Here is a 27556-nt window from a genome sequence, read left to right as displayed (position 1 = left end):
AGACACACACACAAGCAAACAGGAGTATTAAAGATGGGGAAAAAAAAAGTCTCAGTCAGTCAATGGGCTTACCATTAGCTTCCCACTGAGGTATTCTGCTATACCTTAAACCCTGCAATTTTAGTTGAATAGACAGTTTCTCAAGCTTGCACATAAAACTACTGAATTCACCCAAGGTGAGATTAAAGTCCCCAGCTGATCAAGTCACATGGGTAGCTGAGAGTGTGAGTTTCCATCATCTAAAGAATGAAGAAAAGGAAATGCCACCCAACATCTGCACAAGCCTCAAATAATAAGAACAGGTGAAATGCCCTGACATCTCACATCATTTGAAGATCTGCTACTGAGGGGACTAGTGCTTATTGAACTATAGCAAAGGACTACAGTGGAGGAAGGCCAGAAAGCACAGCATGCTCAGCTTTTTGCAGCTGCATACCACCTGTAAGTACCTCACCACATCCCCACTTGAAGTAACTAAGATGTGAGGACAATCAAGCTGCCATCAACTTGAAAACTGAAAAACACCCAAAGTCTTGCTGCTTCAAAACTGGAGTAGATGCACCCCTCACCTTCAAATAACAACATGTCACAAACAGTGAATTATATTAATAAATGCTAACAATTTCTTATAGACTTGATGATCTCACCCTTTCCTAGTGTTCCAAGATTAAACAGTTTTTTTCCTGGAACATAAGTACATTTGGACTGTTCCACATCTGTTTGATAGATTTTTGTTCCTACAAGCATCACAACTTACACACTTGTCTTCATTAAAAGAGCTGCTTTATCCCATAAACTAACTTATAATTCAGAAGTATGAAATTCAGATTTTCCTCCACATCTCATGGCCCACAGAAGAAAGGCATAGAACACAGTGGCAGTGTTCAGGCATTTCCACAAGACCTCTAGCTGCTAACACCAATGTTAAACTATTCATTTTATTTGAAGGTTTAAATTTAAAAAAAACAAACAAACAAACACAAAAACAAACCAAAACAACACAACCTTTTGTTTCTTACTTAGTTACCCAGTCTTAAAAAAAAAAAAAAAATAAAATAAAGACTGAATATTAGCAATGGTACCTAGAGACCCAGGCTAAAACTAGCATGAAGAACTATGTAACTGAGCCTGGTATCCTCTCATTTCTTGTCCTTCCTTTGTTGCCTGGTGTCACCTGTGCTGTGCGAGTTCCTGTGCTCCACCTCAGCGGCGGCTGCTTGCGCTGCCAGACCAGGCAACCGAACGCACTATTCTGCAAAACCACGGAGCACCCTTCAGCATGGAACGGAAGGCGCCACAAACGCCCCACCCGCTCGCCCGGGCTCTCGATCTGACGAGGGCAACCTACCCCGCCGGGGCGGCACAGCCGGAATCGGCGGAGCAATTCCCCAGGGTGCAGGGAGCCGCCGAAATTCCCGAAACGGAGGCGGGGCGGGTGTGTATGCATGTGTGTGTATGCATATGTGTGTATGCATGTGTGTGTATACCGCCATGCCGCACTCAGCACCCGCGCCCCGGCCACCCGCGCAGCCCCCGCCGCCCCCTCCCTCCTCAGAGCACCGGCCCTGCCCCCGGCGGGAACCACCGCCCCGGTCGCCTGCACCCGCCGCTGTCCCTCGGCAGCAAGCGGGTCCCCCGCTGGACGGCGGGGCAGGGGCTGGGCTAGGCGGGCGAGAGGCGCGGCCGCCAGACGGTGACAGCGGCGGCCATGGCTCCCACCGCGGCGCTGACAGGCTGACAGCGGAGAGCCGCTGCCCGCCGCCGTGCCGCCCGCGCTGCCCTGCCCGCGGACAGGCCAGCCGCCCCATCGGGCTCGGTGAGGAAGGCGCGGTGCCCGTTGCCCGGGAGGGCACGGCAGCGGTTACACCCCCCGAGGCGGGAACCCGCTGAGGGCTCCCCGGACGCTCCGCTGCCCACCGCTCAGAGACAGGGGGCGACACCCCACGGGCACCGCGGCGGCGAGTGGGACTGAGGGCCTTCACTGCGTACGGGGAAGGGGTCGGGAGGTGCGCTCCAGTCCTTACCTTCTCCCGGGAGCTGGCGACGGGACGCGTCCTCCTCCTCCCGCCGCTTCCCCCCTCTTCTCTCTGGCGGCGCGGCCGCGGGGATCCTATCGGAGAGCGGGTGCCGCCCGCCGTCACCGGCGGCGCCGAGGGAGCTCGGGTTCGGGCTCAGCCCCGGCTACGGCCGCTGTGGCTGTCGGGTTTGAAAACACCCGTCCCCCGCCCCCTCTCGCCCTCCCTCCCTCTCACCCTGTGCCGCTCCCCTCCCCCTTCCGCCACCCCCCCCCTTTCCCCAACGTCGCTACTGGAGTAGAGCTGCGCGGAGCTCCCATTGGCCGCGCCCCGCCCACGTGGCCCCACATAGGGCACGGGACGCGGGCGGGCAGGCGCTGCCGGGAACGTTACAGCGATCGGGCGGCGGTTGAGGAGGGGAAGGCGCGGGGTGGGGGGGGGAACACACAACGTCAGTGTCCTGGTCCGTTCACCGGCCCAAGGCAGAAGGGCACGGGCGCCCCCTCCTCGGGCGGGCTCTTCGCTGCGGTGCGTGCGGAGTAGCTCCTCCACCTGCGCACGCAGGGGACGGGGAATAACGGGTTCGCAGGGTGCCAGGGGCGGAAGCGGGGGGGACGTGAGGGATGAGGGTGGCGACGGGAGGACGCGAGAACTGCGCATGCGCCGGCACAGACGCGCTTTTGGCGGTGGCCACTAGAACTTTCTGGAAATGGCGGTGGCCCGGCTGACAGCCCGGTTGGTCTGTGAGGCAGGGACAGGGCGAAGAGACTAGAGGCTTCGAGTCTCCGCGGGACGCGAACCACCTAGAGCCACCGGCGCAACGTTTCCCCTCCCTCCTGCCGCTGCGCCCGTGGCGGCAGCTCCCTCCACCAGGGAGCAGTTTTCCGGTGGCGATGGCGCAGTGAGTTTTAACCACCGGCGCAGTGCGCGTGCGCGGCGGGCTTAGCCCGGTGGTGGCCGCGCATCCCAATGAGGCGGGTGCGGCGGGGAGCGGGCGTCGGCGGCCGCGGAGGGGTCGTCTTGTTACTTTTGAGTACGCACCCGCAGAGGGAATGAGAGGAGCGCTGCGTGTCGGCAGGCTGCAGTTAAAGGGCCTGTAGCTTCTGGGAGAAGCCCCTGGACGCAGGTGCGTGTGGCGCGGTGCCGGAGAGCCCGGGTGGGGCCTTTAGGGCACCCGCGTAGAGCGGCTGTGGGAGGCCGAGCCTGCCGGCCTGGTTGTGGTTTTCTGCTGCGCCTCGCTTAGGCAGCGTTCCCGGCCGCACCCTCTTTCCTGCCGCATCACATCCCGGGGGGTGCAGGCAAAGAGCTGCAGGACCTTGAGGAGGGAAGGGGGGATATGCGCTCGCCCCTGCCTCGCAGAAGGGCACAGCCTGCTGTTTAGAGCTTGAGCCAGCTTCCACTTTTCAAAACAAAAGCCCCAATGTTTTGGGGGTGTCTTGCTTGTGCCAATACACCATACGTCGTAAAAACGCATCAGAAGGGGTTACAAAAGTAGACTGACATTGATTCTAGTTGCAGCCTTAAAAAACGGGTCATTCACCTGGACTTTTGAAAGGTTTTGCATCTGGTTATTAAAGTACTATGTTGTAAGACATAAAGAATCTGTGTGGGTCTATACTCGTGGGTTCTCAAATAATACTTTCCAGATTGCTTCTGGAAGGTGCTGAAGATAGCTGGGCTGTCTAGTGTAGTATTCTGAGAAGGCAGCTAAACAAAGCCCTTCCATTTGATGTAGTCTTAATTGCCATGCTCAGTCTGCTACTGACTTACTTTCATCTGTTATTGTGTAGAAATTACAGATTCCTTAATATTTACTACGCAAGTGAGAAATACGAATTTTTTAGAATTGAAAGATTGCTTTGATAAAGGCCATCTGTTGTGTGGATTTCTCCTATATTCTGATCTCCATCCATCATGTTCCAGCATGGCTAGAGAATAGCATCACAAATCTCAAGTATTCCCATGCTGCAACAGCTTACTGTTTAGCCAGACTTCTTTCATTTGCTTTCAAAATCTTACTGTACAAATGCTGGTACAGATCATTTGCATTGTAAAGCACCTATCTTAATTTTCATTTGATTCTGTTAGCATACCTTCAATGTACTTTCAGCAGGCCAGAAGCAGGGATGGCAGCACCCTGACCACTAACAAAGGGAGTTGCATTCACTTCATATTTTTATGTCAGGTTGATTACAGAGCCCATCACTTGAGGTGGCAAGCAGATTGAAGAGTAGAGAGGCTACTGACTGCCAGCATAAGTGGAGCAAGAACTGCTTCCCAAGGCAGAATGTTTTTTTCCTCTCACAGCACTATACAGGGAAGATATAGATGATTCACCTTTTAAAAAATGACAGGCTACAGGTGTCATACAATGGTGCCATAGAGCATTCTGATCCTTGTGCATTAGCACCACTAGTGTGCTGTTCCAGGATTTCTCTGTGTGTTGGTAGCTGTTCACAACCAGCAGCTGAGATGATGGGGAAAGAGCCTCATGAGCAGCATCTTCTGCACCAGATATTAAGATTTGTAATTATCTCATCAGTAACTAAAAAATACGCTTCCTTCAGCCTTTAAGAACTCGTGTTTGCACTGATAAAAAGCATCAGTCAATTGCTAATTGCTACCCCTACATTAGTTACTTCCCCATGTCTCCAGAAGCCCTTCCCTTTTACATAGAGCACAGCTGCAAAATGCTTTTGTAGCTGCACTATGTTGGTGTGTGCAGTACTTCCCTTCAGTTGCTCTCCGTAGTGATAGATCTTGTGGTGTTGGCTGTGTGAACTACTGGTTTTAAGACAAATGTGCACAGCGTCTGTTTGAACTGTGTTATTGCTGAATTCAATCTAATAACAATGATTGAAAAATCTCTGACTACAGTACAAAAATCTAAAAGAATTCTAAAAGTTCTTATGCTAAGAACTTGCAAAATCTCACACTGGTGAAAGCACACACACTAAAATCAGGTAGGTAATTGGCAGGTCAGCCAGCGAGCCCAGCTAACAAACTGCACTGGCGGAACTGAATTTCATTGCCTCTCCTTATTTAATGACAGAACACAGGAGTGGATCCTCCTGGAAACTATGCTAAGGCACATAGTAAATAAGGATATGGTCAGTGATAGCCAGTGTGGCTTCACTAAGGGCAAATCCTGTTTGACAAATTTGGTGGCCTTCTCTGGTGGGGTTACAGTGTTGGTGGAAAAGGGAAGAGCAACTGAGAATCTACCTGGACTTGTACAAAGCATTTGACACTATCCTGCACAACATCCTTGTATCTAAATTGGAGAGACATGGAGTTGGCGGATGGACCACTTGGTGGATAAGGAATTGGCTGGATGGTCTCACTCAGAGATGCAAAGAACCACCACCACCCACTGTCTTAGAATGCAGTGGATTCTTTGAGTGTCCTCTGCTTCCACGTCTTAAATCTCATTTCCTTTCCCGGGACTGTTGCCGTTTTTGTTAAAATCTTCTCTATGTAGTCTTTTTTCCCCTCCCCAGTTAAAGGGTGTTCTTATACATTTTTTTTTTTTTTACTTCCACTTTTACATTTGGAGAATATAGCATGTGAATTCTTGCATTTTTCCCTCCTTCAAGAAGAAGGGCAAACAAGACCACTGAAAACACAGATTCAGTTATGTTAGTGCTGTGTTGCCAGTTTAAGGAGTTAACTCCTCATCTGTGTAGTAGTAAACTCATTTTTCATTTAACTGACCATATAGTACTCTTAACAGTCCAACATATTAACCAGTAGAAACTGCAGAATTGTTTGACATATTAGAGTCAGCTGCCCAGAATTACTATTAGTAACCCTCTGCTATTGAGGATTGAGAATAATGGAAATTATGTCCTTTTAATATTTGTTACCTAAAATATTCAATACTAGCAGTAAAAGCACAGGGTATCACCTGCAGCTATTAAAGAATAGAAAAGAGGACTTGGATATATTAATTCTTACACTACTGTAGAACTCTTCCATAGTGATCACCTTGTTAATCCTCTTTACAGTCCTACATAAATTATCACTGTGGAAATAATTTTGTATTCTTATATATATGTAAAAAATATTGCAGAATGTGTATTTCTAGTTGAGGTATTTGAAATCAGAAATGTTCAAATTTCAACAAAACCTGAAATAACACAAGATGTCCTTTTTTTTTTTTTTTTTTAAACTTGGTACAATGATTGCCAAACATTTTTGATGTAGAAACTGGGACCATAAAGCCTCATATAATTGATGAAGTGGGTAAGACGAGAGAAGAGTAATGGTTATTCACTTGTTTCTCTTCAGATATTTCACAGTCCTATAGCTGCCCTACAGTATTGAATTTAATTTTCAACAGTGGCATACCAGACTTGTACCACGCAATAAGGATAATTTAAGTTACCTTTTTCTAGTCAAGTGATTGGCAGGCAGTTAGGTGGTGCATCAAAATGACATATTTGTCCATGGAACACCACTAACATGGTGTCTTTTGTTAAATGGCAAACTGTTGGGGTCTCTGTTCTGGTCATGAGACAGACATCAAGATTTTCTTGTAGGAATGGAATGAATAGGGAAGAAAAGTGGGACAAGGCTGCCAAGTCTCCTGTCCAGCTTTATGAATGGGAGGAGTCTGGCATTTTAGAGCTTTGGTTTTGTACACTTGGAAGTTTCAAACGTGGCAGCTCTAAAACTGTTTGCCTTCAACACAGTTACACAATTGTCATGCTTATTAGTTAACTGTTTCACTCATGATTTCTATTTATTTATCAAATTTAATTGTCCGTTTGTAAGCAATTCAAGGATTATTTTTATAAATTTAGTAATGTAGAAGGGATAGTGAGTTTTACATAAAAATGATATGCATATATATTTTGCTTTCAGAACTTAACAACAGTAACACTGTTTGTTTAACAGTACATCAAGGAACTTCACAGAGTCTACTAAAATAAACGTGGGGCACAAACATACTATATGACATTATGTAGGAAAATCTGTACATACAAAATTTGATCCATAAGAAGGAGGATAGTTTAGGGAAGTAGTGCTAATCAGAATAGTAAAACAAAATAAATATAATATAGAATAAGATCTAAACAATACCATTAAGTTCCATCTATCACATTAATTGTAATAAGAACGAAAGCTCCATGGCAGATTTCAGAAGAGGCAGACAGAATGTCGTCTCAGGTGACTGACGTGTTCACATTTCTGAATTTATATTGAAATGTAGAGATGTATTTATAAAATATCTGCTAGATTATACAAGCATATGTAGTGTCAATATACAGTAAATATTTTTTTAAAATAATCTTCAACTTTTTTTATATTGGGGGAAATACCTCAATTTCACACAGATTAGTTCTTAAAAGTGGCTGATATGCAGCAGTAAGCTCAAAGAAGGGTCTGTGAATCAAGTAACTGGATTCATATATTACACTTAGCCATGTATTAAACTGTTCTTGTATATTATGTCTTCCCCCAAATGCATACCTTGTCTGCATTGAATAAATTTATACAGGAAGCAGTTTCTTGGTGCTGTTCGTTCTTTTTATAGAGTATTAATGCTATTTGGGTTTGGTTTTTTTTTTTGTGTGTGTGTGTGTGTGTGTTGGGTTTTTTAGGGTGTTTTTTGTTGGTTTGTTTTCTGTGGTGGTTTTTCTGTTTTGGTTTTTTTGGTTGGTGGGGTTTTTTTGGTAACACAATAAAAAGAGAACTGTCACATTTTTTCTGGTCACTGACTGGCAGTAAGAATAAAACTCAAGAAGAAGCACTTCTTACTGAACCTACCAGATTTTTTACACAACACAGCTTGGATCACCTTTGCCGTGTTTTTTTGTTTATTTTTAAATAGCAAATAAAAGTAATGTGATGAAGTTCCACCAGACTGTGCATTTGCCAGACTTGTAATTCAGTCAGTTTTGTTGCTTCTTCAAAGAACCTTAGAAAACATTTTCAATGACAGATCAAAAGATGCAACTTTCACCTCTCAGTAATCATAAGTGGTTTCTTTCAGTGAGTCACTTTACAGTCTACAGAAACACTTCTCTTATAATCTAGAACTATGATCATGCTTTGTAGTAGTTAAAACCATGGTAAGTTAGATACTCTAATTGCTGATGCTTTCTTCATTAAAAAAAAAGTACTAGAATGTACATAATTTTACTGAGATTAAAGTTATTTTATTACTTTCAGGCAGTTCATCTTATATTACAAAAATCCTTAGAGGCCAGCTTGAATTCCAAAACCTGGTCCTTTGGGTGGTTCAGTCAGAGAAGTAAGGCCACCAGCTGGCTCACAGGAAAAACGTCCACTCCTGAAAAATGAAAGCAGTTTTACTCATTGCTGGTATTGTTATAACCTCAGACACTGTTCCATCACTGGATATAAGACAGTTATGAATCTGATTGAAATCTGATTAAAGACACTTTTTCTTTCATTCTCCCTGTTCATCCTTCAGAAGTGTTTGATGCTACTCTTACATCAAACGGATTTGAAATTCAAGTAGGGACAAATAGTTTCATAACTGAAAGACAGGACCAGTAGTTTTCTTTTTTATTTATAGGTTTTTCAGACAAAAGTGATATTGTTCCCACTAATACCAAAGGCAGTATCCAGTTGTATCAGTCATATTTTTGTTAAAATGCTTCCTTCTGTTTGGAAACTGTAACTGTTTTAAGATTGTTGTTCTTGTATTCAAAAATGTCATTACAGAAACAATAGAAATAGGTAACATTCAAATAAAATTAATTGTTCCATTCAGACAAACATGTAGTTTGGCTAACAAAGAACAATGGGAAATAATAGATAAAGTTCAGAAATAATAACTCTTTCACAAACTTGTGATCTTCATAGTTATCAGAAATTTTAAAAAATTATAAGACAAAACAAAAAACACCACACCACAACCAGCAGACAATTGTTGATTCACATTATCTAGACCAAAAAAAAAAAATCCAAAAGGTTATATAATTCCCCTACTAGGTACTAAGGCAAATCAGAATTGATATTTTCACATTTCATGCTGCTCTGGTCAGTCATCAAGAACATGAAAATTCTCAGTTCTTTCCAATTCTTTTTGGCTTTGAATACACGGAAAGACACTGGATGCGTGCCACTCTGTTCAGTAAATTAATTAATGCCTTCTAGCTGTAGGCTGTGAACTCAAATAACTGGAATGGGAATTCAGTTTCTTAAAAGGATCAGCCTCCAAGTATTTGGCCATTGTTACACACATAAAACATACCTTGGGCCAGGTTTGGGAACTTTGCCAGCCTTTAGCTCATCAATTATCTCTTCAATATCTTTGGGTGTCAAATCTTCCTGTTAAAAAAGCAAAACAAAACAAAAACATCATTGGCAAAACAGAGAGTCAGCAACTGTGCTAATTGCAGCACTCAAAATCGATCAGTTTAGTGGCTCTCTTAGGTGTGATCCCAGCAGAGGCAATTTTGATCCTGTCCATTAACACACGTACTGGTTTAAAGAATTAGGAAGATTAAAAAGCCTACTGTCGTTTTGTTTTACATATAGTTACAGAATTTATATTAAAACTAAATGTTCACACAGGTCATCTATAAGATGTGTTTGTGTTTTCAGCTTCTTCGGTATATTAGTGAGTTGGATCTCTGCCTACCCACTATATGCATGCCATTGCACATACTGTAAAATGGTGTCAGCTGTGACAAAAAAAGTGGGTACAGTTCAAGAGAAGAGTTCTTAATAATTAATCCGACTGTGATAACAAAAAATATTTATTTTTTTAAAAGCTGGATTCAGTCAATTCATTAATTCCATTGTTCTGATGGCATTCAAGTGAAGCATAATTCAGAAGTCTGAAAGTTAAAAAATAGTGTTAAATCATTCCATATTTTCCAACAGACTGCTTTAAAGTGCTTTTAAAAGCTCAAATAATACCTATGTTAAAATTCCAGATTTATGGACAGACAAAAATGCATTACCCCACTTGCATAAATCAAGACAGTAACCGAAAGGAAAAATACACTGATACACTGTGATACAGATGAAGTGCTTCACAAAGAAGCCAAGAAACTAAAAGACACTCTGAGTCAGGAGTGTCAAACTCATTTTCACTGGGGACCACATCAGTTTCACGGTTGCCTTCAATTTATAATCCTAAAATTAAATTTGGCCCTTTGAAGGCAACCGTGAGGCTGATGTGGCCCCCAGTGAAAATGAGCTTGACACCCCTCCTCTTGGTTATACGGTGTCCCTGCCAATAGGAATTTGAAGTAACTGACCAAAACTTCAGAATCTGAAACAAGTGAAAATACAGATAACCCAGCAAATATTTTAAAAGGGAATGTAATACTTACATAGTAATTGTCATTTATTTGTACCATCGGTGCATTCACACAAGCACCTAAACATTCCACTTCTATCAGCGTGAAGAGTTTATCAGGTGTTGTTTCCCCAACTTTTATACCTAAACCAATAAAAAGTATTAGGTTCAGCAATGGTTATTACGATTAATAAAGTGTGAGTCTAAGTACTCCATAATCTTCTCACTACTTGTATTTTGGCCTTAAAAACATTTGCATAATTAAATCCTCTTAAGTGAATCCAAATGTTTCAGTTAAACAAAAGTTTCTAATAAACTGTGAAGTCAGTCTTTATATATGCTTTTGAGACATCATTTACAGGTTTACAGGTATGATTTATTGAAAAGTAACCATGAACTGACAAGTCAAAGAAACAGAATGGCTCTACTCAAGAACGTTTTTAGTAATACAACAGAATGGAAAAATAGGGAAAACATAGCTTTCATGTGCTGATACAGAATGCATTAATAGAGAGTGCTAAATATTGAATTCCCAAATTAACCAAGATTCAAGCATTAACAGCTAGCTACAAATCCACAACTAACTTCTGAGTTTAACACAAAGGCTTATTTCCTGAAGGCTTATTTCCCATACTTAGCTTCCACACCACATTATTGTTCTAGTGATAGAGATACAGACCTTCCCCAAAGGGCAGGTTACCCAAAGAAACAGATCAGTCTCATCTCTACAAAATATTCCATGGAAGGAAGAATGCAGAAGCTCCATTTTCCTCCATAGTTATTAAAAGGGGGAAAAAATAATAGAAGTCTAAAGAAGGCCTGCATCTCAGTAAGAGCTACACAATCATCCTTAATACTTTGATTTCTCAAGCTAAGAGTTTCAATTAAAATTAAGCTGTCTTTGCAGTAACAAACTAAGGCAAATTTCATCTAAATATGCCTTTTCCAGACAACAGAATAGATGAAATTTTATTCTGCAGCTCTTATCACAGTGGTTCTTAGGAAATGTTAGTCCAGCTTGCAATTTTATAGACAGGGACAACAAGCTAGTAGTGGATCTCATCTCCTCTTCCTCCCATAACCACCAAACGAAGAGAGAAAAACACAACCCACATTTCCTTACATTTCATACAATGCAGCACTCTCAAATTGACTTTTTCCATGAAGAATTCCTAAGTTATAAATTATGTTAACATCATGTTTGCCATTCAGAGGGACTTTACCAGGCTAGAAAGGTGGGCACATGCAAACCTCACGAAGTTCAACGAGGCCAAGTGCAAGGTCCTGCACCTAGGTCAGGTCAACCCCCAGTATCAATACAGGTTGGGGGATGAAGGGATTGAGAGCAGCCCTGTGGAGAAGGACTTGGGGGCAGTGGTGGATGAGAAGTTGGACATGAGCTGGCAACATGCGCTTGCAGCCCAGAAAGCAAACAGTATCCTGGGCTGCATCAAAAGAAGCGTGGCCAGCAGGTCGAGGGAGGTGATTCTGCCCATCTACTCTGCTCTGGTGAGACCTCATCTTGAGTCCTGTGTCCAGCTCTGGCACCTCTAGTGCAAGAAAGACATGGACCTGCTCAAATGGGTCCAGAGGAGAGCCATGAAGGTAACCACAGGCTGCAGCACCTCCCCTGTGCAGACAGTCTGAGAGTTGGGGTTGTTCAGCTTGGAGAGGAGAAGGCTCCAGGGAGACCTTATGGCAGCCTTCCAGTAATTAAAGGGGGTCTACAGGAAGGATGGGGACTCCTTATCAAGGAGCATAGTGATAGGATGAGAGGTGACTTTTAAACTGAAAGAGGGTAGATTTAGATTAGATATTAGGAAGAAGTTCTTCACTGTGATGGTTGTGAGACACTGAAACAGGTTGCCCAGAGAAGCTGTGGATGCCCCATCCCTGGGAGTGTTCAAGACCAGGCTGGATGGGGCTTTGAGCAACCTGGTCTAGTGAAAGGTGTTTGTGCCCATGGCAGGGAAGTTGGACTAGATGATCTTTAAGGTCCCTTCCAACCCAAACCATTCTATGATTCCATCACCTTCAGTAAAACAAAACAACCCAATAAAACACCAACCCCACCCTCCCCCAACGAACCCAAACTTTCATATAGCATATACCTTAAAAATCTTATTTGGTGTATAAAAAAGTGCCATAGCATTCAGAGTCCCCTCCTATACATGGGAAATGACTGACTTTCTTAGTGCAAGGGTCGTACTAGAATATTGCATTTCCAGGCAAAATGCGTTTAAAACCACTTTAAGACTAGTAAATGCCACTCCAGACCTTGGCTTTTCCTGCTCTACTGTACTGAAATCTTTAAAGAATAAATGCCACATCTGAAATTTGAAGTGTTTAGTGCCTGTTCTCCAATGATTTCACTCTATATTTTCAATACTATCACTCTGTCCCTACCGTAAGAAAAAATTTACTTCCAGTAGCATTAAACAAAGATTAAAAAAACTACAAAACTGTGTTACAAATTTGTGTCATACCAAGTTTCTTCTTAATGGCTTCTAAAATACTGTCAGAGTCTCGCAGCATGCAAGGTGTGGTAGTGCAGACCTGAATATGGTATTTCCCAACAGGTTTGCGATTATACATTGTATAGAAGGTTGCTACTTCATACACTCTCATGGGAGGCATTTCTAAAATTTCAGCAACCTGTAAGAAAGGGAAAACAGACACTACATTGAATTCTCACAGAGCACAAGTAAAGGCCTTTAAGAAACCATTTCAGTAAAGTCACCTGTTCTCTGCAGTAAGGGATAATTAAGAGGGAGGGGATGGGTATCAAAGCACAACGGTATTCAAGTGCCAAGAAAAGACACCCAAGTTACTCTGACTGGAGTCACCCTGCTCGAGCACAAAATCCACTAAGCCACAGATAAGTGCAGTGAGGAGCTCAAGTCAGTTTCCCTTCAGCATCTAGCATCACACACTAGCAGATGTGAGGAGTCAGATGAGTTTCAGCTTCCATTGTCAGCTCCAGCTCATACTGCACTTCTGCTCTTTTGCTCCATGAATGAACCAACTTGGACAAATCTGCCCACACTAACTGACATATGCCTTTTGGTAAGGGAATACTTATAGGGTGGTACTACACTCACCTAATTCAGATACAGCAGGTCTGTCTCAGGTTCTGTGACACACTAGGACTACATCGGCTGACTGGCGTCACAGCTAATAAACAAGGAGCAAAGCACCATCTCCATGGAGCCAGTTCTGATGCAAGTATCCCTGACCTCATTAACCTGGAACCCCGGCAAACTGCTCAGGTTAAGAACGGACTCTGTTCTCAAAAGCATAACTGTTTTATGTTCCAGTCTCTATAGCAGGCAAATAACAAACCACGGAAAATACTTGTTCACTTAAAAATCTTAAGATCATTTTAAACATAATACAGATGTAACAAAAATATTTTTCCCATTAAGTATTACTGGGAATTTGAAGCTTTATACTACAGTGTAGAAACAGGAGCAGATGAAATTTGCCCTTCCCTAGAGGTACACTTAACTCCTTCAGTAATTTCTGTAACACTCACAATCCTCACTTAACATATCTTAAATGAATTTAAACCTTTTCCACATTAAAACTGATGATATGACACAGTGTAACACAAAATAAGATGGATGTATTCATATGAATAGAAATTAGAATTTTTTATTTCCTGTTACTTGATTACTATCATGCAAACTATCACTTCAGAGCAGTGTAGATGCTTGCTTGCTTATTTTGAAACAATTTTAATAAATAATTTGTTAAGTCTTCTGGACACTTGCTGTGAGGCATTATAAAATACTCATGACACATACTACACTAACGCCGCTTTGCAGAAATCTTTACAGGCCTAGAGATTAAGTTCAATCCTGACAATGTGTGTACTGCCACTAATCCGAGAAGAGAAACCCCACCATCGTTATCTTTTTTTTCTTTCCTCAAATTCAGCAGCAAACAAAATCCTTTGAGTTTCTGTTCCTACTTCCAGGATGGTTCTGGGAAAAAAAGTCTATCCAAATAGGCCTCACATAATTTTTGTTTCGGACTATCCGCAGTTTCTAGAAATGGACTAATACTATGTAAACAACAGAGCCTTGGGTTTTCTGCATCAGGTTTCCCTTTTATTTTTTAAAATGTAGTCTCATAATGAATTCTCACATTTCTGTGCCACATGTAAATTCCCATGTTAGTACTCTGATAAATAAATGCTAATATTCTGATAAGATATTTAAAGAAAACCGAAAATTATGCTTGAAAGATAATCAAGTACTAAATACCTTGTTCATAGCTGATATGGGCAACCATCCATGCTGTCTTTGGGCCAAGTCTAGTACTGCCATGACAGCCGCAGACTTGTGTCCCCCTGGGTAGCTGTTTACAATGGCTTCTATACGCTTTTTAAAGGGAAAGAGGAAAAATAAATCAGTACTGATCTAAACACGAAGTCTGTGTATTTAACTTTTTTTTCTGCATACCTTTTGGTTTTCAGGTGTGAACTCAAATGGAGTATCTGGATTATTTTCAGGACTATCTCTGTGCTTCAGGAAAAGAAAAAGAAAACATGTCAAAATAGGGTTGTCAGGGAATTATTCAGCACAGATTTACTGTTGTAAAACATCTTTGCATTAGACCGTTAGAGCCGAGTTGCTTGAATAAAACAGATATACTCCAGATAAAAATTTCGTAGTACTCAGTCATAAATACATAAATATCTCTGGGAATGTTACAAAAATATTGATAATTATTTCATCACTCTAAAAATAACTACTTATTCCTATTATTTCCTAGTGAAAAAAATATTGAGGAATATGGTGTTACCATAATATGCATTTTTTAACATGTTAATACAGTTTGGCAATTACATTCAGACTCATCACAGGTAGGTTAAGAGTCGTCTGGTTAATACCTTAATAAACAACAAGGGATGAACAGAACAGTCCATTTTTTCTTTTCTCATGAGACACCGATCACCTAAATTTTAGAATTCATCAGGAAGCTTCCTATACAACTCAACTTTGCACATTCAAACATACATTAACTCATTTTTACATATTCTTTTGATTTGTAATGGATTTCAACATTTTTAGATACAATTCCAAATCAGAATGGAAGAAGCAGAATATTGTATTAATATTTTCAAAATAAGGTACTCCTGTCATATAGTCATGGTGGTATTCTTGAGAAACATGAAACTGAAATTAGTTCTTCTGTTTTCAGAAAATAAAATTTGGAAATCTTGAAGAAAGTGACATCTTCCTATAATAAAATCTTAGATCTGACAAAAATCCTTATCCACCAGAAAAATTCCCTGCACAAAATTTTCAGTTATCTCCAAGCCGCTCATTATGGTATCCTTACGATACTCATAGCTAAATTTCAATCCAAACTTCAAACAGTTACCAAATTGAGAGAGTTTCAAATTAAATGGAAAGTTTGGGGGGAAAATGCAAGGTATACTTGAGCCTTGATGTTAAAAGTAATCCACAACCAGCTAATAATAAAGCTTAAAAGTATATTTAGCAGAAAGAAACCCACTTCACTGACTTTGGCTTTGATCATTTTTTTCAAGTAATCTAGGGTGATTTTGCAGTTTCCACAGTGCACTTGTATCAACCGGAGAAGGACTTAACTGGAAGACTGTCATCAGTGCAGAACTTAAAATATGCATGGTCCATAGCTATTTCTGGATTTAGAAATTTTAATATGGAAATATCAAAAGGCCAAGTACTTCAATTACATTTGTTGATCTAGTGAGAGATTTCCTTTGGTTATACTGTCCATATCCTGGAACAGACAGTACTAGTGTCACCATCAGTTTGAGAGCATGTACCCTACCACAGTTCCAAGTCAAATATAAAACTACAGTCAGTAGTCCTTCACCACCAAGGATGATTTTCAGCTAATAACAGGAATTACAGAAAGATAATAATATACTAGTGTGCTCGAAGGGAACTGGTTAAGTATTAATTTATTGCTTATTGTGGTCTACAAGATAACATAAAACAGCTTTTAAGAACACAATTGCCACTATTTTAGACTGACACTTCCAGGTAAAGGATTTGACTTGTCATATGTAGTGTTGGTGAGGGTTTTCAACCAATTTAAATGCAAGTTCTCAAAAAGAGGCTGATGGAGGGAAAACTGATTGGAAACACACTTTAATTTTTTTCCCCTTACAGACCCATTCTACATCTTAGCTGCTCAGATCAAATCCATGATTCATTATAACTATTTTCAAAACTTAACTTTTCCTTCTCAAATCTGCATGCCTGTTTCGTTTCAGGCTGCTGTTTTGCCTTCCATAGCTATTTGATACAGTTCAAATTTTACTTGATCTCAATTTCTTTTGCAAATAATAATATTTGATTTATTAAAATCTCCCTCTTTGTATAGAACAGCTGTTCTTTTCAGTGTACCATCTCTAAACTGATATTCTTAAATACCCTGCATGTGAAGAGGAATAATAAAGACTTCATATCTGAAGCTACAGCTTGCCACAGTCAGTTCTGTGCAGCAAGTCTCCACAATTGTAAAAGCTACAGCATAAGATCATGTCACCTTTTTTTGTTTTTCATTTTCCTAAATGGGCTTCATCTAATTCTGTGCTGTGGAGAGTTTGATAGTTTTCATTGAAGGCTTACAGGGTTCTAGGTCTACTGAGCTGTTAGGAATTTGTCAATCACATGCTCCCTAGTCTCCCATCTGTCTGATGATGCATCGTGTATCTGAGACGTACATGAGCTGATTTGCACCTGAATTGGAAGGAATACTTTGTTAAATCACAGAGTGGTTGTTGAGGTTGCAAGGGACCTCTAGAGGTCATCTGGGCTGAAGCCTTGTGCTCAAGCAGGGCCACCCTGCTTGTGGTTGCCCAGGACCACTTCTGAATATTTCCAAGCATGGAGACTCCACAACCTCTCTGGGCAATCTGTGCCACCCTCACAGTAAAAATAAAAAAAAAAAAAAAAGGTGTTTCCTGATGCTCTCTGAGGCCATTCCCTCTGGTCCTGTCACTGGGCACCACTGAAAAAAGCCTGGATCTGTCCTCTTTGTACCCTCCCTTCAGGTATTTATAGACATTGATAAGATCCCCCCTCTCCCAGCCTTCTCTAACAATCCCAGCTGTCTCAGTCTTTCCTCATATAGGAAATGCTCATAAAAAGAAACCGAATATATTAAGGCTTCCTCCACACACAAATGAAGTACAAATAATTACAGCTGTACAAACTACAGCAAGTTGTTGAAAAGCAAGGTCAAACTCTGTTCATGCTTTTTTCTTCCCCAATTCCCTTCTCGTGCTCCCCAGTTTCCTGAAGTCTTACACAGTATGTTTTTATTCCATGCATAGCATTCAGCCTAACCTATTTAAAGCATGAACAACTGCCCTGTGAAGGCATATCCAAGCCATGCTGTCCCCACAGGTGATGGTACTCTCCCAAGGAAGGCACTAAGGCTGCCAAATGGTCATCTCACATTCTTTTTGCTACACCAACCTAGGCCATTTTATTATTCATTTTCCATGATCTAAGAATTCTCTGTGTCAAGAAAGATTATTAAAGAGCACTCGAGAAATCTCAACAGAACAACTAGAATAATTTAGCTTTCATGTATACTGCAAAAAATTGGCCTGAAACTTGAGCTATATGCCCTGTGGTAAACACCAGTCCAAAACACTCTAAACCAAAAAGAGAGAACTGTGTGGCATGCAGGGGAAAAGATGTTTAAAGCAACAATGCGTTAAGAGTCCATATTGAATCAGCAATTAAAATAAATTTATTACTTCTCAACCAAGGGAAAAATACCCTACATTCACTATTCCAGCACAATTCAAGATATAAACCTCTTAAATTAAGAATGGTAGAAGTGCTCTCAGACCCAAATATTTCACTGACCACCTTCTCAAGTAGCTAAAACTACAATATAGCAATTATCTAACCTGTAATGAACCCCTGTGCAGCCCTATAACAAAGCCCACATCATGGCAGTTGATGTCTTAAGGAATCTCAGTCCATGTGTTGAAAACTACAAAATAAAGGAGTTACATTTTAGCTGTTAAAGACACTAAAGACAGGTAAAAGTCAGAGATTGAGAGGGCATGTGTAAAGAAAGAAGGGTAACTATTGTAAAGTACTGTTGAAATCTGGCCTTCCCTAGCAATCAGAAATGATAATTTGGAGCAGCTCTCTTAACATTACTACCAGTAAACTATCTACCTAGTTTCAAACTTGATATACTCTTTCTGGAAGTGTGATGTAGCTGCCTGTGATGGCACCAAATTTAGTTTAATGGTTGAGAGAAAATCTCTTCTTGACCGTTTCAGAAGAGAAACAGTTCCAGTACAAGTTCTCTTGTTTCTGTATGTTTCTGATAACATGTAAGGAAAAACTTGCATGAAAAAAATTTGCAAATGGATACAAGGGCATGCAAATCAGTACTGCCTTTAATCCTAGATTTAAGATAACCAGATCCCCTGCCAGCACATCCCCTGCTTTTACAAAACAAATACACTGTATGCATTTCCCTCCTCACATATAGATTTTCTATATGGCAAGTGCAACAAGCAGCACCAATATGATTTGCAAAACAAAACCAAGACACTCATGTATAAACTGACATCTAAAAAGTACCACGATAGGCTAAAGTTACTCCCAGGTAAGCTTACTATTCCTTCACAAGCAGTGTTTAACAACCTTTGACACTTCTTCTTGTAATATTCCAGTAGACTAAGACTTTTTTTAATGTTGCCTTTTTTCCATAGAGATATATAGAGAAAAAAGTTCCATTTTCTGATTTTGCTCTGAAGGTTTTTAGTTGTAGTCACAGCCAACAATTACACACACAATGACATCCATCTATCTTCTATAAAATAAAAGGCTATGGGAAGAACAACAAATATTACCCTGTTTTTAAAAAAACACAGCCAACCATAAAACAACCCCCCAAACAAACAACTTCCTATGCTCTGTTGTGGAATAAAACAAAAAGGAGTGAATGATGCTATTAAATAAACCAGCTAGATATCACAGTTTTTCTTTTCTACTTCCCTTTCTCTATTTTCAGGGTACTGCCTCCAGCAAATAAATCGAGCAGTTACATAAATCTCAAAAAATGGGGAGTTTACAAAGCTATCTAGCTTCATATGCCAGACACCAACATCCACTATGATGCCAGACACCTTTTGCCTGCCTTCACCAACATCAAACTGCACTTGAGGTTCTCAGCCTATGCTGTTTCCTCTATCCCTTGAATACCAGCTCTCACTCCATAAATCATCAATGCTTGGTCAGGTTTCTGGAAAAGTATACAAAGCATGTACAGTAATCCTAGTAACTTCATCTTATAAGGAAAGCTGTAGAAACAGCTGCAGAAAGACAATAAAAAAATCTGTCAAAAAATCCTGAGCACCTGCTTTCAACAAAATGGTCAATTTTAAAGTGCTGGTTTCTACTAAATGTTGAAAAAATGCCAAATTATTCAGCTGTCAAATTACAGATGAGGTAAAGCCCTGAGTGGAGCAGAATACACCTCTCTGAGATGCGTCGGGTTCTATTTAGAGGTAGACAGACAACATATATGCATAACACACTTAAATTTGAGGGCTTTTTATTTTTTTGCAATCACTATTACTATTTGTACATATGATAATGCCTAATGGCCTTAATTATGAATCATTATGCAACATGCTGTATGACATAACATGAACAAGAACTGCTGGTAGTGAACAGGGCAAGACCCAGACCTAAGAGTAACTCCGCGGCAAATTTTAGAAATCAAGAAATTGCACATGCAAAAAGTTTCATGAGCTTTAATTGCAAACTCAATAACTTCAATAAAGAAAGAAAACAAGATCTGTTTTATAATGAAATAAGTTTAAACAGTCTCACCTGCAAACACACACAAATGCTGCTAAAATCACCGTTACAAGGCTTTTCACTATGTAAGAAACATGAGGCCAAAAACTAATTTAAAACCTTTTGATAATCCACTTGAATAAAAAATTCTACTGAAAAAAACCCACCTCTTTGTAGAACAAGTAAGCTTCTATAGCAAGTTCTGCCCCTTAGAATCTTTTAGGCAGGTTAAAAAAGTATATGGCAAACTCTCCTTACACATCTCCCTTCCAGTGAGGCAGAAATTACTTACCACAAATAAGGCTCCTCCACTGGCATTGCACACTGCTGTTCTATGTAAAGATCGGATTTGTCTTATCTACAAACAAAACAGATAGTATTAATAGTTAATAATTTACATAACTGCTAGAGCTTTCAGAACCAGCTTAATTTCTACTCTAATTGTTAGCCATTAATTCTAACATCATCACTAATAATTTGAATTAAGTCAAGAGAAGAATATTAAAAGGCTCTCCTGTACTATTAGGAAAGCACATCTCTTAACTCACCTTGACCATTTCAGACAATATAGAAGTTAAAAGATGTAACTTCAAACAATACTCTGCCACAGCTTAATCTGCCTTGAATACAAATTTTCATCAAATATTTAATGAAAAAATTTCCAAGCATGTGCTATGCACCCATTTCCTCTTTGCTCTCCACTACTGGCTCCTCTGAAAGCAACAGCCAGGGAAGCAATTACTCTCCTGCCACTATTTGTCAGAAGCCAAAATTAACTCCAGGATGCAATGATAACTCTGCGTACTGCAGACCATTCCCAAGTGCCACGTTGTCCAGGAGTCCACTGTCTTTATCAACTGACACGAACCACATCAAATGAACTGCACTGCCATGACAACAATTTGAGTGCCCTCAAAGAACCACACATGTAAAATTCAGACAAAAGGCTAAAAAGCGTAAGAAGAACATGCAAATACAACTGAAATTCTGCAGACAATGCTGAAAGGAACTTATAAATGAAGATGAAATATATGGTACATACCATATTAAATGCTAAGTAAATATAGCACATATGCAGCTTTAACTCTGAAGGGACCACATCATAAGCTTCAGGTTTCTAACTGTATGAGGCAGTCTCCTACTAAAACAAGCACTTCAGATGAATAGCTTTTATTCTATCTAAAGATATTGTACTGTTTCCAAAAACCAAAACTTGTTTCAGACTTTGAGAAGAAACAGGACAAGATGCCTCTTTTGTGGTGGCCTAGAGGATTTCAATTAGTGTGAAAAGGTGACTCGGGACTGAAAAAAACAAACTAAGGGGCTTTCTTCCAATAGTTAGTGTTACATACGTGAGCAAGCCAGAAATATTATTTCCACTTGGGAAGCTTCCCAGTAACGCACAATAAACACCAAGCAGCTACTGCTGGAGCCGTTTCACTTGACGCAGGCAGTGCAGCTCCACAGCCGGTCAGGTAATCCGGGCAGGCCTCGAGTGACAGAGACACCCGGCACAGACGCCCTTCCAGCGGCTGTACCGGGCCTTTCTTCCCCGAGGCCGCTTCCCGTCCCGAGCAGCACCGACCTCCCACCCCGCTCCCCGCCGTGGCCTCTCTCCCTTTCCGCGGCCTCCTCCAGCCGAGCGGCCGCGGTGTCCCGGCCAGCGGGGATATACGTGTCGCGGTAGCAGCCTCCCCCTTACCGAGCGTGCGGCCGCAGCCCGCAGGGAAGCACACAGGAACATGGCGGCGGCGACAGCAGCAACAAGCCCCGCGGTCCCCTCTCCTTGAGGCCTGCGCTCGCCCTCCGCGCGGCGCCAAGGAGACCAGCCCCGCGCATGCGTCGCCGACGCTCGGCTGCGCGCGCGCGCCCGCGAGCCGGGAGCGTGCAGTCGTGCGACGGCCGTTGGAGCTTGGTCTCTGGCGGTGGGTGGTCGCTGTCTTTCCTCACAGAAATCGCAGAATGTTTGGGGTTGGAAGGGACCTCTGGAGATCATCTAGTCCAACCCACCTTTCGAAGCAGGTTCACCCAGAGCAGATGGCACGGGAATGTGTCCAGGTGGGTTTTGAATGTCTGCAGAGAGGGAGACTCCACAATCTCTCTGGGCAGCCTGTTCCAGTGCTGTGGCACCCTCAAGTAAAGAAGTTTCTTCTCGTATTCAGATGGAACTTCCTGTGCTTCAGTCTGTGCCCCTTGCCCCTCATCCTATCATTGGGCACCACTAAAAGGAGTCTGGTCCCATCCTCTTGACACCCTCCCTTGAGATATTCATCAACATTTATAAGATCCTCATGATGGCCACTCATCCAATATGAGTGGGTTGCTGCTCATTTTACTCCGCCAGCAGATGCCATGCCGTGACTGCCTATTCTGGAAGAAGAGTTATCCAGACTGCCCTTCCTGCAGATGTTGGATTCCTGTCATGCCCGATGTGGAGGGTTTGTGTCAACAGGAGCAAAACGCAAGATCCATATGAGACTGTTCAGTGAATTTTAACCTTTCATGATGTACATCAGTGTTAAAAATAAAATACCCTTAGAAGCAAGGACCTGTAATAAATAGGGGAAAGTTGCAGAAACTGGTGAGAGTTTTTTGATACTCCATTTTCCTCCTTTCTACTCGGTTTTGTTGTTTGGGGTATTTAATATCTAAAGTGCTTGTTTTGACCTCCATCAGAAAAAAAAAAAAAAAAAAAACACAAAACAAAACAAACAAACAAACAAACAAAAAAAAAAAAAAAAACAACCGAACATTTATCTTCTTGGCCTTTGATGAAAGTTCTCATTTACAGTATAATTCAGTCAATACAGTACAAATAACAGAACTGAAGAAAATCTAAGCAACAGACTCTTCCTTGGGTGCAACATGTGGTTAGAAATACCAGTCACAATTCCTCCTCATGCAGACCCCTTATTGTTCAGGTCTTGCAATGAGGAGTGCAAATATATCTTTTCCACTGTAAAATAAATTCACATTTTTCACATAATAACTAAGAAGGAAGTATTTTATCCTAATGATTACTCAGCATTGCAGATTTGCAAAGCATTGGCTGATGTTCTAACATCTCTTATACCTTCCTTCTGAGGAGGAATCTCCCCTGCACTCCCCACCTTTTTATCTACCCCGGCTCTCAGTGATGCGGCCTTATTAAATTCGTGCACTGCACAGTGAAAATGTACCCACACGTATTTTACTTCTAAAATTGCAGTGATGTCCCAGTTGACATTATGACAATGAAGTACTTTCAGTACATACATGTTGAAACAAAAACTCAGCCTTCCTTACAGTGTTTTCCTTCGTCCAAAATGTTAACTTATTTTTCATCGGCTTATTATGTTGGACGACTCTTTTAAATTTCGTATGAACATTCAAAAAGTCAGGATAAACTATACTAGAGCAAACTGTTTTGTTTTGTGTTTAATATTGCATAACTAAATCATGGATTTGTACTTATAAAACGATCTACCAGGGCACTGTGTTGGGAGAAAAGGCCGGGTTAGATAGAACCGCGGTGGCTGTGCCCATGTGGTTGAGAGCTCCTGTAAAGAGACCCGGGTGTATGGTGAGACAGCAGCCCCAGCACATCTCAGCAGATAGCTCTAGACATAGCCCAAAACACTAAACAGTGCACATATTAGTAAAATGTAAGATACTATTCTTTTGGATAATTCATATATACATACAGACGTATTATATATGTGCACATATATATTTGGAAATTGTTACTGTATTTAATGTCCTTTTAATAGAATACTTTTCATTTGCACAGACCAGCTAGAATGTGGTACTAGCTCCCTGGTTAGATTACTGCCTTTTACTTTCGAGTTTACTGTAGTCAGTGGTTGTCTTCCTCCTCCTTATTCTTAATTTCCTCAGTTCTGAGAGCTGCTATCAGCATTTATAATTTAAATGCTGCTACCAGTATTTGATATTTTCATTGATTTGTTTCCAGTAATTATTTAACCACTTACAAATCTCATTTGTATACTTGTATACCACTCTAAGATGAATTCTTAAAACACTTAAGAGTCTACCTAAAGCAGAGCAAATATAATTGTGCAACGATGTTCAAGCATAGATTACAGATTCCATTGGTAAGCCAAATTTTTGTATCCTGTTGAGAATCTGCCCTAGGCTTGCAGTCTAAGAATAGCAAAGGCCATGTATGATTATATTCATGGACTGCTCCTTTACAGAAAAATTCATAAGAATTCATTTGTATACTATAAAATATATAATCACAGTAATTTATTAATTATATAAGTTAACCCAATATGCATTTTTGAGTTGGACTTCATCAATATGTTACTAGACAAGGGAAAAATCATTTGGAAGAATTTGTAATTTAAACTTGGTCTATTTAACAGATGACAATACTAAGAAAATAAATTGGAAGCGATGTGACCTTCAGTGGGAGTCCAGTATCTGCCGTGATCTCCAGACTTACCTGTTGCTTTGTGCCTTCTGCCTTCTGCATGCACTGAAGTGCCAAAGTCCTGCCCACGCAGGGCCTGGTACAGCACCGGGAAGCACCTGCATTCAACTGCTCAGACCACCAGTGGTGACACCTCAGAGGGTTTTTTGTGGACCACCATGATTTGAGACAATTCCTTTTCCAGTGTGACCCATCCATAAGGGAAGCTGCATTCAAGAGAACAAGACTCCCCATGTTTACTCTTTTGATAAGGGTCTAGAAATGCAGCAGATGATGCACTTGTGCCCATGTCTCCAATAGAGACGTCTTGCATGTGTGCAAGGACGGGTGAGAAATGGCCGGTCCACCTCTTTCTGTAACATTGCACCCTATCCCCAGCAGCCTGACAAGCTCTAATTGTGCGGGCTAGTAAGGGCAATATGGACAATACTATTGTTTTCTGCAAATACAGGCTAGATAATTATTCTTGCAATCAAATAATTACTTACTGTGCCATTGGATTTCTTTATTAGTATGTATTATGCCAAACAATTTCTTTCAGGCTTTTGTTTTAAATGGAAGTATATTAGGGATATTTAATGACTGTTACTTTACTCTCCAACTTAAAATACAAAAATGAACAAATCAGCTTCCATCAATCTTCATTATTCATCTACAAGCATCCAATGTATGTTTTCTGACATTCAAAAGTAATACTAGAAGTCACAGCAGTACAAGTAATATTAACCAATCATACTTGAAAACATTCAATTTTAGTTATTTTATTATATATGCTCTCACATTAAATAACATAATAGTAATTTGCAGCATAGAGACTGTGAATGTTGGCAAGTCATTTGAAGAGATTCTTCTGAAAACAGGTCATATGGAGAGAACATAAATACTATGAAAAGGTGTCACAGGCTTCTTATCACATTAAATAACCTTCAATCAGCTCTGCTACCAACTACTTAAATTAAAACAAAAAAAAAAAAAAAAAGAAAAAGCTATTCAGATCTTTCTGAAACGTCAGCGTTATACGTTAGTATGTTCATATTTAACCAGTACAGTGATCTATTTTAGGAAGTGTGAAAACAGAGAGGGCACATGGAAGAGATCATATGAAAAATTAAGACCTAAAAATATTGGAAAACAAGGCATTATCAGTCGCCATCTTCACATTGCAACACTGTGCAAAAAACAGGCTTATATACCCGGCTTTTTTTTTTTTAAGATGAAAAACTGTCACTGTCCTTGTGATAAGTTAGATTTAATTCATCAATAATTTACATGTACTACAGTGCAGAATTAGTGTAAAGTATGTTCTGAGACCCATTTCTATAAGCAAAGTAGAGACAAAGCATGCAATGAACTATCTGCTTGTTTCACACACTCACCTGAGATCTGTAAATATTAGAATGGATATTTATTAACATCGTAGGAGGAGTTATTCCAATGAAAGATGACTGTATGGATAGTGTTGAGGTTGTATGTGGAACCACTTCCGTCAAATGTTTTTCTTCAGAGAAATAGCTGCAGAGTGATAGAGACTAGAAAGAAAATTAGAAGGCACATGGAACATGAAGCAAAAAAAACACACCACCACAAATGCTTAGCTACAGTGCTGAATAACAAGAACCAAACTGGGAGTGAACACCAGGGGATACTAGGGAGGCTAGCTGGGATGATGATAACCCTTACTATACCAGAGAAACCTGGAAGATCTGGAAAGATACTTCTAAAGAAGGACCATGACATTGCCACAGGCAACTGGCCTTATCTTCTGTGCTGGTGGAAAGTGGTATAACTCCATCAAAAGGGAGAGAACTGAACTGATTTTCTTCATCCGAGGACCAGCCCTACTGTTTTGTGAGATATGAGCTTTGTTGTATACAAAATATATTTCAGTTCTTTTGTTGATGATCACTTTGCCTCCATGGCTTGAGTACTCAAGATGATAAATTTGCATCTTTGTTCTATAGTTTGCTTGAAGGAAACGGCAGCAGTACCAATAAATGATAGGGAACGACAATGAAAATAGGTTCAAGCAGTATCGTGTACCTAATGCAGGTAAAATGGTTGTAACCTTGGCATCCTTTATACAGCACCAACTGAATGAATAAGAGGAATTTTTGTGTTAGCTGTGGACACATGAACTCAGTAAAATATTGATACATGGTTTAGCCAGTCATTTTGTTTTGTATCATGAAGGTTGATATATATTTAATTATAGAAGTAATCTATGTTTAAATTTAAAGATGACGTGTTGGCATTCCTTCATGATATAGTATGTTCTGCATACAGATGGCATCACAGATTAGCAACACATTATATGTTTTTTCTTTACAATGTACTTCTTTTATGACATACTGCACTGTATTCAACATGCTTACACATTGCTTATGTTCCTACATGTTGCTTTAGTGTTAGGTCTAACAAGGAAGCCTATACAGTAATATGAAACATTTTTCCACTGATAGAATAAAGGATTATGAAAATCATCTTAATGTGGTGTTTACTATTTGCACAAAGGCGTTGTACAATTTCATAAGTCCCTTGATTAGATTTGTACTTTCTACAAATGTAGTTGTTTCAATATGCTCTAGCAGTTGAAATTTGACCTTTATGTGGAAGTACATTTCATATTTAGAAATATGTAACAATAACTTAAATGTGCCCATATGGATAGATTTTTGTGCTGGAAATGACATAATCATAGTTGGTATATAACTAAGACTTCGTTATCCAAAGATGAAGAGCTCTTTTAGAATGTGATTAGGATTTATAATATTTTTTTTACAGATAGGCAAATGTGTGTTGACCACCAGTCAGTCACAAGAAATCACCGAGAGCTGATAAAGAACCTAAGTCCACTGACCTAAAACCTGGCATCCTGTTCCATGGAACGATGTTTTTCCCCTAGCCTGAGAGAAATTCAGTTCCCAGTGACCAGGTATTCATAATCTCTGGTTTGCAGCATGGGAAGGGCGCTAGGAACTAA

The 27556-nt window shown here is 40.6% G+C and overlaps 2 protein-coding genes and 1 long non-coding RNA gene across 4 annotated transcripts in view; 1 reads left to right on the top strand and 2 right to left on the bottom strand.

Moving 5' to 3' along the window:
- ANKRD12 (ankyrin repeat domain 12) overlaps positions 1-2236 on the bottom strand; it is a 64243-nt gene extending 62007 nt beyond the window's left edge. For both annotated transcript variants that reach the window (XM_065830570.2, XM_065830571.2), the window contains exon 1: positions 2025-2236. The gene's annotated coding sequence lies outside the window, so the exon portion shown is untranslated. The remainder of the gene's footprint in view (positions 1-2024) is intronic.
- A 409-nt stretch (positions 2237-2645) lies between these two features.
- On the top strand, positions 2646-27056 carry LOC139827176 (uncharacterized). Its single transcript, XR_011737465.1, has 2 exons — positions 2646-3141; positions 24509-27056. It is a non-coding gene; the product is annotated as an uncharacterized lncRNA (long non-coding RNA).
- Positions 8158-22152, bottom strand: NDUFV2 (NADH:ubiquinone oxidoreductase core subunit V2). The gene is made up of 8 exons (XM_065831428.2): positions 21844-22152; positions 20434-20499; positions 14766-14828; positions 14568-14684; positions 12786-12954; positions 10334-10443; positions 9244-9320; positions 8158-8313 (listed from the first exon to the last, which is right to left on the bottom strand). The coding sequence occupies exons 1-8, from the start codon at positions 22135-22137 to the stop codon at positions 8220-8222; spliced, it is 990 nt and encodes a 329-aa protein (XP_065687500.2). The 5' UTR covers positions 22138-22152; the 3' UTR covers positions 8158-8219.
- Positions 27057-27556: the final 500 nt, after the last annotated feature.

This window comes from Patagioenas fasciata, chromosome 2, assembly GCF_037038585.1.
Source record: "Patagioenas fasciata isolate bPatFas1 chromosome 2, bPatFas1.hap1, whole genome shotgun sequence".
In the NCBI taxonomy this organism is placed as follows: Eukaryota; Metazoa; Chordata; class Aves; order Columbiformes; family Columbidae; genus Patagioenas; species Patagioenas fasciata.
Note: the sequence above shows the minus strand (reverse complement) of the source record. Positions and strands in the feature narration are given on the sequence as shown.

Coding starts and splice junctions, on each gene's coding strand:
- NDUFV2 (XM_065831428.2), bottom strand. CDS start 22,137: ATGATCTCCAGAGGTCCCTTCCAACCCCAAACATTCTGCGATTTCTGT. Junction 20,500..21,843: donor GGGCTGCGGCCGCACGCTCG/GTAAGGGGGAGG, acceptor TTTTGTTTGTAG/ATAAGACAAATCCGATCTTT. Junction 14,685..14,765: donor TCACACCTGAAAACCAAAAG/GTATGCAGAAAA, acceptor CCCTTTAAAAAG/CGTATAGAAGCCATTGTAAA.